The sequence below is a fragment of the Gadus macrocephalus genome, chromosome 6, assembly GCF_031168955.1.
Source record: "Gadus macrocephalus chromosome 6, ASM3116895v1".
NCBI lineage: Eukaryota > Metazoa > Chordata > Actinopteri > Gadiformes > Gadidae > Gadus > Gadus macrocephalus.
This window is the reverse complement of record NC_082387.1, coordinates 24,417,473-24,432,454: the sequence shown is the minus strand read 5'-3', so window position 1 is coordinate 24,432,454 and position 14,982 is coordinate 24,417,473. Positions and strand designations below refer to the sequence as shown.

The following is a 14,982-nucleotide window of genomic DNA, read 5'->3' as shown; positions in this document are numbered from 1 at the left end:
TACTTGTTACAGCTGATAGGATGGCACGTGACATCTTGGCCACGATTGGACGAGGTTTAGTTTATCCGCGCCATCTCCATGTGGCCATTGGTTGACATGGCTGTCATTCAATTCAGGAATTGCCGTGGCAGTGAGTGCAGTATCTGGACTATGCTGTGTCCGCAGATCTACATCTTTGTAAAATTGTATTAGTCGATACGTATTGTTAATTCATTGGTGGTTTGTTACACGGGAGTTGCATTGCAGCTAGACATTGGAGCTGAAGTCTATACAATGAAAGAGGGATGTAAGTAAGGACTTTGTTGTATGTGACTTAGTAAATCTCATAAAGTTGATACTATTCAAGTTTTACAAATGGTAACTCAAATTTGTCTTGTCATAATCTTTCTTGTTGGTTGGTAAAGGTTGTTCAATCCCAGACTATTATACCAACAATACCACGTCATACCATGAATATGTAATATTGGAATTCATAATAATTAATACAACTTTTAATTTCCACAAAATAGTGAATACCCCTGACTCCCTGACCCGGTCCTAGCAGCAGGCACCACATTCGCCCCCACCATGGACCACGAACCCTAACCCACCACGGACACTGAACCCATACCCACCATGGACCACGCACCCTAACCCACCACGGACACTGAACCCATACCCACCATGGACCACGCACCCTAACCCACCACGGACACTGAACCCATACCCACCATGGACCACGCACCCTAACCCACCACGGACACTGAACCCTGACCCACCATGGACCAAGAAGAAACCAGCGACCCTGCCGCGGCACCACCTCCACCTCAGGCCCCCGTCCCAGACGACCGCGTCACCTGCAGGGGCACGGTGGGACCCCTGAAGGAGAACTGGCAGCAGTGGTCCAGCGACCACCAGGCGTCCCAGAAGCAGAACCCCTTCAGCCAGCAGGTCTGCGGGGCCCCCCCGGCGGGCCTCCCTCAGAGGGGCCAGCGCGGCTACGGGAGGCCCTTGGAGGGCTCCATGACGGAGCGACGCGGGAGGGACGCTCACACGCACGTCGGCCGGGAGGTGGAGGAGCTGTGCGCTGCCATCAGAGCCATCGGCCGGCGAGGGGAAGAAGGGGCGGACGCCGCCGGACTCAGGGGCACAGGCGCTGGGGACCGGGGTGGTGCCGCCGGGCAGGGGACGGGGAGCGTCACGGTGGAGTTCGGGAGGCTGTTCGAGCACTACGTCACCATCTCCAACAAGTTGGTGGGCGTGCTGCTCCGAGCCAGGAGGCAGGGTCTGGTTCACTTTGACGGGGAGATGCTTTGGCAGGGGCAGGACGATCGCGTGGTGATCACTCTGCGGCAGTGACCGGAGGCCATGCACCGACCACACACGTCAGGGTTCGTCGCGGCAGAGGCCCCTTGACGGAGCACGGAGCAACCATATGGAGAGCCAAGAAGGCCACTAACTGGCCCTAGAATGGCGCGGTAAAAGTGCTAAACCGCACGGAAACCGTACGGTTTCCATACAACCAGGACTAACGCTAATAGAGCGCTGCCGAAAGACTGTAGGCCTATTTGTGGTCTCGCTGTCTTGGCTCAAAGTGTGCTTGTTTGAAACCACGTTGACAAGAAGTCTGAATACGGATTCCTTTTTTCCATTTGCCATCACTGTATTTCCCGGTTGAGTATGACCTAATGTGTGTCGGAAGATAACATCCAAGTGAATTTTGACACCCCTAATGGAGCAGATTCGATTAAGGACACCCCAGTTGCGCAACCCCATCTTCTTTTTTTCTACTGCTCACTCACTGAAATATTCTTAACATCCTCCGATTACATTTCTGATAGAGGTTGTTTGACATGTCACAGGGATGTCGTTCAACAGGCTTATTCCCTTTAATACAATTCAATCATGACCTCATTCAAAATGAAAAACCTATAGGAAGGGAAGAAAAGATCGAATTGTACTGGTTCAATAGGATCCTTGACCATTCCATTAAAGATAAGTGGATGAGGAGGGCTGGGATGCGGCCAGAGGGCTGCTTGTTTAGAGAACATGAGGCTGCCCGTGACAGACAATATGGTGCTATAGAATGAACCTGAAACCACGAGCTGGGGCCAGCATTTGTATCCTGCTTAAGTCTGCATTCACTCAATACAATCCATGTAGTTCAAAGGCGAGTACTTGCATTGTGTTTATTTTACAAGAACATTCGTAGTCAGTTGTATTGTAGTATTGTTGTGTTGTTAGATCAATTGGTTAAATAATTATTGTTGTGTGGCTTATTGTGGTTTTTCTACTACAGTTTGCAGGGGCAGTTTAAATAAACAGAATAAATAAGTAATTCTACTGATAACACTGGTACTGTGAAGCAGCATCCACACTTTTATTAACATTCATAGTAGTCAAACACTTATATACATCATATTTGTTTGAGAGGGTTACTTCAGAATAAATATACTACAATTATTTAAGTTCCCTGAATGCAGCAGACATCCGCTTAATGATACACTTTTGGCTCATTAAAGGACGATTGAATATTCATCAATATTGTCATTAATATATTTTATCAGTAGGCTCTGTATAGGCCTCAATCCTCATTCTTTCAATATTATCAAAATGCATTACATTCAATACCATCATGTCAAACATAACCAAGCATGTTTCTTTCATGCAAGCTAACTGAGCTTGACGGGGAATACAATAATTTACTTAATATATCATTTGATTGAATCTACAATCATTTAATTTGCTATTGGCCATCTAAAACATTTTGAAATAATACAATAATAAGAAGATGTGTTTGTGAAATAATTTGTAATAAAGCACGAAGGACTAGAGTTAAAAATCATTGGGGTCTACTGCTTCAAACTGGGTTGAGATCACTCATCTTCACAAAGGCTTTCTTTCCGAAGGGTCCATGGAACGACAAGGAACCTCACAGTTGTGTTGACCTCTTGCCAGGCCAGGTATCCTATAAAATACTATATCAATCCGTCTCACTTTTGGAGTTGAGAAGTTGAATCAGCTGGTCGACCTGCAAGTGAAAGAAAACAAACATTTGAGCATTTAAACAGGGTTAAACTGCAAACCAGCTTCTACTGATGCCAAAGTAACCAGACTATTTCAGCTTCCTCCCCGATGAAAAGCAAAAACTAAGAATCTAAAAACGTAATATAACCATAACATATAATTGCATACCAAACTAATATCCTGTACCAGGAAAATGTCAAAAAGAATATCAACATTAACCTCCACGTCAGCTAATAAACTCCACAGAGGATTGTGTGGTCCACTCTCCGGCCCTGCATAACGACGTTAATCAATTAATACTGGAAATCCATTCATAATGAAACTGATGCATAGCACCTTCCAACATAGGCAAAGAAACGAACTCTGGAAGCAACTAACACCGCTGAATTTAGTGTACATTTAATAACAACAGATCAGAGCAGAAATCATAGCAGGGATTTGTATTCCACAGACTGCAATCCAGTCTGTTGATTACAGTATGCCAATGTCTTAGACAGAATGACAGAATTAGTTAGTCTTCTGATACTTATCAGTTAGTCTATACTATAGGAGCGACATAAAATTATATTCACAAGTCAATAATAATATAATTGTTCATAAGTAGTCAGAAATATTGATTATTTCAGTGTATGAAAGGGTAGAGGTAACACAAATCTTGAAAATATTGTACAGTGAATATTGTTCACTGATACAGGTATTGCAACAATTACGTCACTCATAGATTAGTATGGATAAAGCGCTCGTTTACTTTTTTTCATTCCCATTATCAATGATGATACACCCACATGTAAAAAACTCAACTCACTGTGACAAACCAATAGGAGTTGAGTCTATAGAAGAGGCGGGAGATAAAGGTGAGTTGACTTGCAGGTGCCAAAACATGGAGGTGTAAATGGCTGACAGAACAAAAGGGTGGCCAATGGAAGCCAAACCTGCCGAAGAAAAAAAATATTGATTTCAAATAATATGAATGGAGGCACACTATTAAGCAGAGGATATACTGCTGCTTATCTGCACACATAGGTGGTGTGTGGAGATTACAATATGTGTCATGATGTGATTATAGCTTTATTCTTTTCTAAATTGCACACAGGAAATAAATAAGTGTAAAGTTAGAGAGCCCACCTGACGTCACTGAGATCTGTGACATTGTTTTTCTCCAAGATCTCCTTCCCCACCTCTACCATCCGTTGCACTGAAAAAGAACAACACAATCTTTGTTTCTTAAGTATAAAAATTTGACAAATACCCAAAACACATCTCAAAACAAGTATTGATTTCAGATACTTTGGGTACTCGAGATCACTTTTTTATTGAACCTGAATTACTCATTTAGTAAAACGTAAAACCTGTGCAGTATATAAAACAATCCTACCCAACGGCACATGAGCTTTAGTCAGCGACTTGCAGTTCCCCACATGTTTGGTGGGTACAATAAGGTAGTGGTGTGGTGCCCCTGGTTTGATGTCTCTGAAACATGAAATCTCTTCATCCTGTATCATAAATGAAACCACAGGTAGAGACAGTACAGAATGACATTCATTGATATCAAAGCTGTGACTTATTGTTGTCGTTTCTATTTCTAGCAGCTTGTTGAAAAGCCCTTTTAAAAAATGTGTTAGATGTTAAAGCGTATAACAATTGACTTACACAATGAAGAAGCTCCGTGCCCATTTCTTTGTTAACGATCTTGCAGAAAATGCATTTCTTGTCATAACCTTCATCCGTAGCCATGTTTCTTTTCGAAATATCGAGTTGGGTTACTTCGCCCACCTCACTAGATGCCATAATTGTCGCGAAAACAATTACTCCGACAGTCTACTACAACATGGATAGAGGATCAACATCAGGATGGATGGACATAGGCGTACATAGCCGATTCAAGATAACATCGATTAGCAGGAAGTGTAGGTAGTGTACTACACGGGATGGCCACAAGAGAGCAGCAAAGCTCTTGCAGCAATAGCTAGGAAAACGTTACGTGAAACCAACACACACACACACACACACACACACACACACACACACACACACACACACACACACACACACACACACACACACACACACACACACACACACACACACACACACACACACACACACACACACACACACACACACACACACACACACACACACACACACACACACACCAATAAGACACCTATCTCTAGATCTAAAAACCAAACCCTATAACCCAAACCTAATGAAACCCTAGCTCTAATACAAATCATAGATCTGAAAACTAAAACCTAAAACCCAACCCATAGTAGCCCCCAACCCTAACCCTAACCCTAGAAACCGAAAACCAATTTGGGTTAGGTTTTATGGGGTGGTTTTCGGTTCTGGGGTTTGGTGGGTTAGAGTTTCCCATTAGAGTGATTTAGGGTTGGTTTTTTAGTTCTTATATGGGTTTGGTTGCAGGGTTTAGTTTTTGCTATTAGGGTATTAGTTTAAGAATTTATATTTTGTTTCTATAGGGTTAGGGTATCCTATTAGTTTAAGAGTTAGGGTTAGGGTAAGGACATCTTCTTAACTCCTACGATTTGGAGTTTGATTTCACTAGGACCACCCATTTCATGAATGTGTTCCTGCACCCTATAGGATTAACTTATGGACCTTTTAAACTTTAATGAGAGAACCGGGTTGTAGTGTATGTGTTCAGGTTCTCTTTACAGACAAGACGACTCCTCAGAGGATCTATACTCCAAAGAAAACAGCATGTTTTAAAGGTTTGAAACATGATGGTGGAAAGATAATGCCAAGCCTATATAATAAGATATATCAAATGCCTCTATCTGAGATCATCTGCTCCGACCATAGTATAGATTGTAAAAATTTTCTTGCTCATTTCGGACCATTTGTCTGTGGAAGTCTTTCAATTCTCTCCAGATAATGTCTCGTTGTATAAGAGTTTGGGTTCTGGTCCAAAGTCAGCGTTTCCTCGGGTAGGTTTTTCTGATTGGTTTTTGGTCCTAGGTTTTGGTGTTAAGGTTAAGGTTTCTATATTGGGTTAGGTTTTGGTTTTGGTTGTGGTTTTTGAAACGTCTTTATTTGACAAAATCTGCGTCTAATACACAAAAAAAGGGATCAAGATACGTATAATAATTTACAAATCTTTTATGAATCTAATATATAACCTAGTTTGCTTTAAGGGTCTACCAGTTGGTTGCAGGGTTTGCGTTTAGGGTTTTGTTGGTCCTCAGAGCCCCTGGGATTGGGTTCCCACGACAACAGTCCCAGGAGTACCTCAGGGACATTCCAAGATTAGGGCCCACAGTCCAAGGACGGGGTGATGGCCTTTTTTGGAAATTCTTTCATATTATCACCATCTTTCCTAGTCTGTTTCGGCATATGCTGACAAAAAGTTCAGTCACTTCTTTTCAACTGTTAATATGTATATGTATGTAAGTGTAAACACACCGGTATATTAAATATATATTGTGTTTCCAAAGCAGTGCTCTGTTGGTGAGAACAGGCACTAACAGACGCTAACAGATGCTAATTATCCAATTAGCTAGTATCATGGAGACTGGTGCTATCTGGTTTTATGGCAGCTAGAGATCTACTCCTTTATCGGCTCATTACTCTTCATCTGAAAAACATTTTCCTTCTCCTCCAGATCACTTCCAGCTGTTCTCCATCTCTCCATACGTCCTCCCCTCTCTCCCATTCGCTCTGTACATCTCTCTGGGTTCTCAGCCTCACTCTCGATCCATCTCTTCCTTTCTCCACCTGTCACCTCATCTCCGTACACCTCCCTCTTTCCTCCCTCTTCTCTCCCCTTTCTCCATCTCTCTCTTCCCACCCACCCCTCTCCCCACTGTGCCTGGCCCACCTCCTTAATGAAAGGCCCGGGGAGACTCCACTTCCAGCCGAGTGGTGTCAGTGGGCAGTGTGAGCCAGGGGGGTCCCGAGAGAACTAAACACACGTCCTCACTCCTTAAGGTGGCCTCCATGGTGTTGGAAGAGCTCCGGTCATCACCAAGGAGATACTGGGCTTCCAGTGGGGAGAGAAGCAGGAGTACGCCCCCCCCCCCCCCCCCCCCCCCCCCCCCCCCCCGCCCCCGGCAGCATCGTATGTCACACAGTGTCATCAAATAAGAGACACGTCATAAACATTTTCAAGCTGATTCATGTTTTTCAACACCATGTTCTGTTTATTGTTTTATTGCTGACGTTTTTTTGCGTCGTTCATGGCAATAAAGATTTTTCGAATTTCAATTTAAAGCACATGTAGAAACAAAGTGTATCTATAAAAAGACAACACAGAACACCAAACCACAAAACAACGGGCGACAAGACTAAACTGTGTAACAGGACGTGTGTATGAGGGAAGTGAAGTGGTTTGCGTGGTTCCGTTTCCAAAGATACCCCCCCCCCCATCCTGCCCACCCTTCTAGTGAAAAGGGTTCAAATCTTTCTTCAAAAGAACTCTTTGGTGTGGCAAACATTACACACATCTCTCTTCCTATGTCTGCCTCTCTCTCTGTATTTTAGCCAGTCTATGTCTGTTTCTCTCTTCATCTCTCTCTCTCTGTACGTTTCTCTGCCTCACAGATGCCTCACAGATACATTCTCCCTGATGGAGAATGTATATATCTATACAACAAGTATATGCATTTATACTGTACACATACTTTCTAAATATAAATATAACCAATATAACATGTATATTCATTCTGAATGTAACACACACACATAGATATAAAAAATCTCAACCAGGAAGTGCAATGTGTATTTTGTGGCTGCCCTTTGAACCGCAATCTCAGGGGAAACCGAAGCGAGTGACCAGAGAACACAAGAAGAGCTTTTCCTGTCAGCAGAAAACGTCTCTCTCTCTCTCTCTCTCTCTCTCTCTCTCTCTCTCTCTCTCTCTCTCTCTCTCTCTCTCTCTCTCTCTCTCTCTCTCTCTCTCTCTCAATCTCTCTCTCTCTTTCAGTTCATCTCTCTCCAGTGCGCTCTCTGTTTACCACAAGGCCCTGGTTAAATGGAAGCTGGTTATTATGGGATGCCAGAATGGTCATTACTGAACCAACCACTTCTATTCTCGCCCAGTCGTGACTGAGTGGTTGACATGTAGTTGGGTGTAAAACTGTCGGGTTTCCATTATAGCACAGAATATTATATTAACATAAAGAAATATGATAGCGGAGCTACAGCCTCCAAACAGATTCATACACAGATTTGTTTAAATGCCAGAGTAAATTATTTGTTACAGTTGCTCAGCTTAAGCTGGAAATATAATGTAAACACAATCTAGAAATAAAAACACCAAATACAGAATAAATAATTTTGTATTATGCCTTTTTGGACATCCCATGGTTGAGTAAACAACAGTAAACCCCTGATTGAGGAAAAACCTGATGGAGAAAGCTGCTCGTGTATCTCATTTTGAGTGTGATTTCACTAGGACCACCCATCTCATGAATGTGTTCCTGCATGTGTGCACCCGATAGCATTAACTTATGGACCTTTTAAACTTTTAACGAGACAACCGTTGGGGTTGTAGCCTCCGCGTTTAGTTTCTCTTTACAGGATAGACCACTTCTCAGAGGATCTGAACTCCAAAGAAACCATCCTGTTCAAAGGATTTGAAACATGATGGTGGAAAGATAATACTTATACATTGCTTATACAGTATATCAAACGCTTCTATCTGAGATCCTCTGCTCCAACCGTAGTTTAGATTTGACCTTTCTTCTTGCTTATTTTGGACCCTTTGTCTGCGGAAGTCTGTCATTCCTCTTCAGATAATGTCTGTCTTTTCTAAATGTGGTCAGAAAGCCGTATCCGTGTAATTACTCTGGAAGTGATAACGACCGCAACGTGTTGAAATAACAGGGACTGCTGCCGAGGTCCCCAGCATCACACACCCACACAATCCAGACGCGCGCCCATTACATTCCACTCTCAAAGGGCTTTCCTAACTCAGTTTGGAAAGCTTAAATTCAACTTCAACTTAAATTAAAACTTGAATCAATTATATCATCTTCAATCTTATCCGTTCAGTTATTGAATCGGTGATGTCGTCAGATACAGGCCATGGCAGAGAACGATGAATCATCAACTTAAAGAAAATAACAGAGCTGCGTCGCTGGAATTGTAAACCTTGATAATATTTGTACTTCGAATTCCTGACTGCTCCCCAAGGGGTCGTAAAGAAAGAAATCTCCTAGCTCCTCTTTGCGTCTCCTAACTCCTCCTAGCTCTTCCTAACTCCTCTTAACTACAACCGAGTCCCTCTTCACTCATCCTTCATCCTCCAAACTATTCCTCCCTCCTCCTCCTAGCTCTTCCTTACTTCACCCTACTCCACCTAACTCCTACTCACTCCTCCTTACTCCTGCTTCCGTCTGGGAGAGTGCTTTGGGATTCAGGCAGCGCAGGTCCGGGTCGAGTTGCTGCAAACGGAGCTCGCTATGGTCGGACGAGCTTCGGGACATCAGGGGGTTCCTCTGTTTTCTATTAAACCTCCTCCCACCTCCTCCACCCACCTGCTCCACCCCAGTCCTCCACCTCCTCCACCCCCCACCCTCGCCTGAGGGTGGGGGGTGGAGGAGAGAGAGGAGAACAGAAGAGAGAGAGGGGAAGAGAGGAGAAAGGGAGAGAGAGGGGGGAGAGAGAGGAGAAAGGGAGAGAGAGAGGGGAAGAGAGGAGAAAGGGAGAGAGAGGGGGGAGAGAGGAGAAAGGGAGAGAGAGGGGGAAGAGAGAGGAGAACAGAAGAGAGAGGGGGGAAGAGAGGAGAAAGGGAGAGGAGAGAGGGAGAGAGAGGGGGAAGAGAGGAGAGAGGGAGAGAGAGGGGGAGAGAGAGGAGGAAAAGAGGAGGAAAGGGGACAAGAGGTGACAGAGAGGAGAACAGAGGAGACAAGGGGGCAAGGGGAGAACGGAGAACAGGAGAGAGAAGAGGAGATGATGGGGATCAGAGGGGATCAGAGGCGAGAAAAGAGAAATAAAGAGAGAGAGGCGAGTTGATAGAGGGGAAGAAGAGATGAGATGAAGGGGGGAGAAAGAAGAGAAGGGGAGGGAGGGAGGGAGGGAGGGAGGGAGGGAGGGAGGGAGGTTAACCCAGGGGGTGGTCCAGTATCCATCAACAGCCTGCAGCCATAAAACCAACGGGTCAAAGGTCACAAGGCAAAGGTCATGAAGCAAATTCACCTGACGACCATGTGTGTTTATGTGTGTGTGTGTGTGTGTGTGTGTGTGTGTGTGTGTGTGTGTGTGTGTGTGTGTGTGTGTGTGTGTGTGAGTGTGTGGGCAAGAGTTCGTGTGTGTACAAGTTTATGAGAGTTTATGTGTGTGTGGACTTGTCCCCTGCTAAGCTTCAAACCAGAGCCTTGTGTGTGTGTGTGTGTGTGTGTGTGTGTGTGTGTGTGTGTGTGTGTGTGTGTGTGTGTGTGTGTGTGTGTGTGTGTGTGTGTGTGTGTGTGTGTGTGTGTGTGTGTGCGTGTGTGTGTGTGTCTGTCAGTAATAGTTTATTTTTCCACTCCTGTATCCTGGATTGAACTCAACCCCCTGTACCACCCCCCCCCCCCCCCCCCCACCCCTTTGTCCCAACCAGCTAGGATAACACACTGTAGAATCATTCTGCTGTGATGCTAACTGCTATGTTATGGCTCATATTGCTCGCTACACTTAGCCACCAGGAGGAGTGAACTTCATTTAAGCCCTCATCCGAAGAACATCTAAATCATCCCATAGTTTATCCAACGTTGCTGCTGCACTCCACATCCCCCCCAAAATGAAGTCCCATCTTGTTTAAGTTTCTCCCCCAACGCAGCGATGCTATCATCCCACTATGGACCAGAGATGGATTCCAGATCATTCTCTGTGGAGGTGATAAGGGACAGATGGAGCACGCTACGCTATGTGCTAACGTAGTCTAGGGGTCCAGGGAGACGAGGGGGGGGGGGGAGAGAGAGACACACACACACACACACACACACACACACACACACACACACACACACACACACACACACACACACACACACACACACACACACAGCTGCAGCCTAGGAATGTGAGTCTGCAGGAGGGATGTTTGCTTCGTTTTTCGCCAGCGAAGCAGAAAGGCATAGATCCGGACGATTCTCCCTCGCTCTCTACTCTGTGAGCACAGACAACAGGGTGTTCCGACGCACAACCTGCTCCCCTTCATGGACCAAGTCACCCGAGTTTAAATGTTAAAGACTTTCAAACTTGACATGGAATTGAACATCCTCGGAATAGAACTTTATGTTAGCCCTGAAACGATCATGTGAACGCATACACTTTGGATATCAGAGAATCTGTAGGCCTTGAATAGAACAAAGATATCCATTATTGATGTATCTAATTAACAATGCCAATTCAATGCAAATATTTTACCTTACAAAGCCACTTGTTGTACTTTTCGTTGGTTTTAGTATTTGTTGGTTGTAGCATTAGTTGTTTGTAGCGTTCGTTGGTTGTAGTACTACTTAGTTGTAGTATTGGTTGGTTGCAGTATATGTTGGTTTTAGCATACACTAGTTGTGCTTTGATCTAGCAGAGAATGCTACAAATATTCCTAATAATAGTACCAATAACAACGCCACAAAGGAAGCAGCTCTCCGTGCCGTCGGTGTCAGGAAGGAGAGCTGTCGGCGGCGGCTGACCGCTGGTGTGGGCGGGGTCATCAACCCCTGACGGTCTGAGCGTCTGCAGACACCAGAGACAGAGGCAGGAATGTCATTAATGTACCTCCTCATCCTCCTCTCCTCTCCTGCTGTAAACACGGAGCGATGAGGGCTCCCAGGAGCCAGGACCCGCATTCCCCCTGTCAGCCGCCTGCTGAAGACATGAAGCTGAAGTTGAACAACGCACAAACAAGCAAACCATGTGCACCGAGCTTGCATTCACACACACACACAGACACACACGCACACACATAATCAAACCAAGTGAACAAATACATTGACATAAACACAGGATATAATAGTGATGCACGCCACACACCGCAGAGCAACATATTGCAGACACACTACCAGCTAAACACTACAAGCTTCAGCACGCCCTCAGAGCACGCTCCACATGGGTTATTCATCGCTCCGGGAGTTTGGCAGCGCTCTTCCTTCTCCATCACTGCCCGATGCAATCCTAAACATCCCATCATCCTGAAGTCTGATCTTCAGATCTGAGGGGAGGTTGACACCACATCCTCTCTCTCTCTCTCTCTCTCTCTCTCTCCTGGTGTCACCTGAGGGTCTCTCGACCCTACAGCCTGGGCTTCCCTCATCGGGGCCTACGTAGTCCCACCAAGCTGATTGCAGTTTAACATCTAAGGTCCGATGGCAGATGAGCTCAAATGTGGTTTAAGGGGGAATTTCATTGTATTTTTATTTCAAATGTATTGGGACTTATCGGTAACACTTTATAATAAGGTGCTATAATAAATAGCAAACTAGTCATTACCTAATCCTTTGTTAATATTTGTTAATTGTTACTAAAATATCTATTTGGCACAAGTTAATCGTTTTTTTTCACTGACCACAGAGTGTCGCTGGTTAGGGTTAGGGTTAGGGCCGTGTGTTATGGTTAAGGTTAGGGTTAAGGTTGTGTGTTAGGGTTAGGGCCGAGTGTTAGGGTTAGGGCCGTGTGTTAGGGTTAGGGTTAGGGTCATGTGTTAGGGTTAGGGTCACGTGTTAGGGTTAGGGTTAGGGCGGTGTGTTATGGTTAGGGTTAGGGTCGTGTGTTAGGGTTAAGGTTGTGTGTTAGGGTTAGGGTCGTGTGTTAGGGTTAGGGTCGTGTGTTAGGGTTAGGGTCATGTGTTAGGGTTAGGGTCATGTGTTAGGGTTAGGGTCGTGTGTTAGGGTTAGGGTCGTGTGTTAGGGTTAGGGTCATGTGTAAGGGTTAGGGTCATGTGTTAGGGTTAGGGTCGTGTGTTAGGGTTAGGGCCGTGTGTTAGGGTTGGGTTAGGGTTATGCAAACAACTAATATTTAATTAATGATGAAAAAAACTATTAACTTGCCAACTCGCCAAATAGATATTTTAGTAACATTAACAAATATTAACAAAGGGTTAGTTTGCTATTTGTTATGGCACCTTATTATAAAGTGTTACCGACTTATCTTGTTGCTGGGGCGTTGGCGGTGGACTCCCATCTCATGGAACGGGTCTTTAATGGAGACGCTCTGACAAGAGGAACCACCACAATATGGCTGACCTTTAACCTTGGACCCACAACCTTGGACCCCGACTGATAACTAAAAAGATAATCAGAGATCTGGCACTAATTCTGCCTCAACTGGTTTATTAAACTTTTTCCGTTGCCGGTGGAAAGACAGGCCATAATCTCCCACCTGGATGCCAACATTCTTAGACAAAGCCTCTGTCAAGGCTAGAAATCAGACTTGTGTAGTAGACCGGCCTGTGTAGAAACAATTTGTTACAATTGTCTTCTGAAAATTCTTGAATTCGCCAACGAGTTACTCCTCAGGAGAATATATCTGTAACAGATCCGGGAACAGTGTGTCTCTCTGCTCCCTTGCACTTTGGGGGTTATCAGTCCGGGCGCCTCCCGCCGACCAGAAGTGGGGCTACAGCAGGCGCGTCGTTAGACCTGGGCATTCGGGGCTATAGCCCCGGATCTTTTGGGATCAGCCCCGGATCTCTGCCGTAAAAAATAAATAATAATAATGTACATATATATATATATATATATATATATATATATATATATATATATATATATAGCTGCTTTCATACACGTAAGTACTGGCTGCTCTTCTGAATATATGCTGCATCGTTGCAGCAACATTGAAGACGATCGCGTTGACTTCTGCGGTCTGTTCTGCCTCCATGCTGTCTGCGTCAAACCAAAACAAACCTGAGTGACAGCGGCCGCACTTATCCCGCCTTCTGCAAATGTACGTAATATCCCTCCCCTTGCAATGCCGGCGCTGGCACTGGCCGCGTGAGCAAGATGTTATTCAAACAAAAATACATCAATCATTGTTTTATTCTTTAATTACACAATTTCTTTCATTCTTATAAATAAAAAAATATAAATACATATATAAATCTAGCCAACTTGTCAATCAAAATTAGTCTTGTCTTGTCTCTCTAGTGGTTGTTCATTCTAAAACACTACAATCTTTTGAGAAGCAAATGGTTGCAGCCTCTATAGGCTTACTGTGACGCTGATGTGAGTACTGTATGCATGCAATACTACTACTCATAGTAATAATCAGAGAGGGTTGAGAAACAGTGGGTTGACAATCCATTCTGGTACCTCATTTTGAAAATCCCCTAAAAAGAAACTTCACATAGGACTGTCTTTCAATTTTTAATACATTGCTTTGGAGGTTTTCAATCTAACATCCCACTGGTTTGATTTTACCTAAGAGAAAAATGTTTATTTTTTAAAGCATCCAAAGCAGCCATAATAATGAGATTATGAGACAATGAGAATGAAGCGGCAACAGTGTGACTGTACAGAGTGAGAGAGATGGCTTCAATGGATGACCAGGGATTGGTGGTGGCGTTACCCAGGAAGGGCGGCTGTAGTTAACTGCAAGCAACAGAACATGAATAGTGAAGTGGAGGAAGGAGTCGAAATGAGACTTCATTAACAGATTCATGTACAGCTCAGATTTATATGGAGATAAGCTTCTTAAACAACTTGCATACAGCATAAGCAAGTAACAGAAACAGATTATTTTTTCATTATTTAAATCTACATCCTGGTTACACGTCGCGCGATAGCGCATATCATTTCATGCAAGCGAGTGTTTACTTCCTGGTTACAGGTCGCGCGATAGCACATATCATCTCATGCGATCTTAAAGAGAACTTGACGTGAACAGTTTAGGAATGCATATTCCGGGAAAACATTAGAACTCTGAAATGCTGACTAAATATAAAGCATGTTTTTATCTGTAACATTAAACCTACACTGAAAATAAGTAATAACTTAAAAATGAAACATAAAAGCAGACCACTACTTACTT

The 14,982-nt window shown here is 44.1% G+C and overlaps 2 protein-coding genes across 2 annotated transcripts; one reads left to right on the top strand and one right to left on the bottom strand.

Moving 5' to 3' along the window:
* The first annotated feature begins 111 nt into the window (after nt 1-111).
* Nucleotides 112-2,202, top strand: LOC132458928 (actin-binding Rho-activating protein-like). Its single transcript, XM_060053327.1, has 3 exons — nt 112-286; nt 510-1,104; nt 1,165-2,202. Exons 2-3 carry the CDS (start codon nt 760-762, stop codon nt 1,336-1,338), a joined length of 519 nt encoding a protein of 172 aa, XP_059909310.1. The 5' UTR covers nt 112-286; nt 510-759; the 3' UTR covers nt 1,339-2,202.
* A 133-nt stretch (nt 2,203-2,335) lies between these two features.
* On the bottom strand, nt 2,336-4,937 carry hint3 (histidine triad nucleotide binding protein 3). The gene is made up of 5 exons (XM_060053321.1): nt 4,657-4,937; nt 4,382-4,499; nt 4,132-4,201; nt 3,812-3,938; nt 2,336-3,010 (listed from the first exon to the last, which is right to left on the bottom strand). Exons 1-5 carry the CDS (start codon nt 4,792-4,794, stop codon nt 2,963-2,965), a joined length of 501 nt encoding a protein of 166 aa, XP_059909304.1. The 5' UTR covers nt 4,795-4,937; the 3' UTR covers nt 2,336-2,962.
* Nucleotides 4,938-14,982: the final 10,045 nt, after the last annotated feature.

Bases quoted from the DNA above. Each gene is read 5' to 3' on its own strand.
- LOC132458928 (XM_060053327.1), top strand. From the start codon at position 760: ATGGACCAAGAAGAAACCAGCGACCCTGCCGCGGCACCACCTCCACCT. The intron at 1,105-1,164 runs GCGGACGCCGCC...GCCGCCGGGCAG, and splicing joins GCCGGCGAGGGGAAGAAGGG to GGGACGGGGAGCGTCACGGT.
- hint3 (XM_060053321.1), bottom strand. From the start codon at position 4,794: ATGGCATCTAGTGAGGTGGGCGAAGTAACCCAACTCGATATTTCGAAA. The intron at 4,202-4,381 runs GTAGGATTGTTT...GTTCTTTTTCAG, and splicing joins TAAAGCTCATGTGCCGTTGG to TGCAACGGATGGTAGAGGTG. The intron at 3,011-3,811 runs GTGAGTTGAGTT...TTTCACTTGCAG, and splicing joins ACTCCTATTGGTTTGTCACA to GTCGACCAGCTGATTCAACT.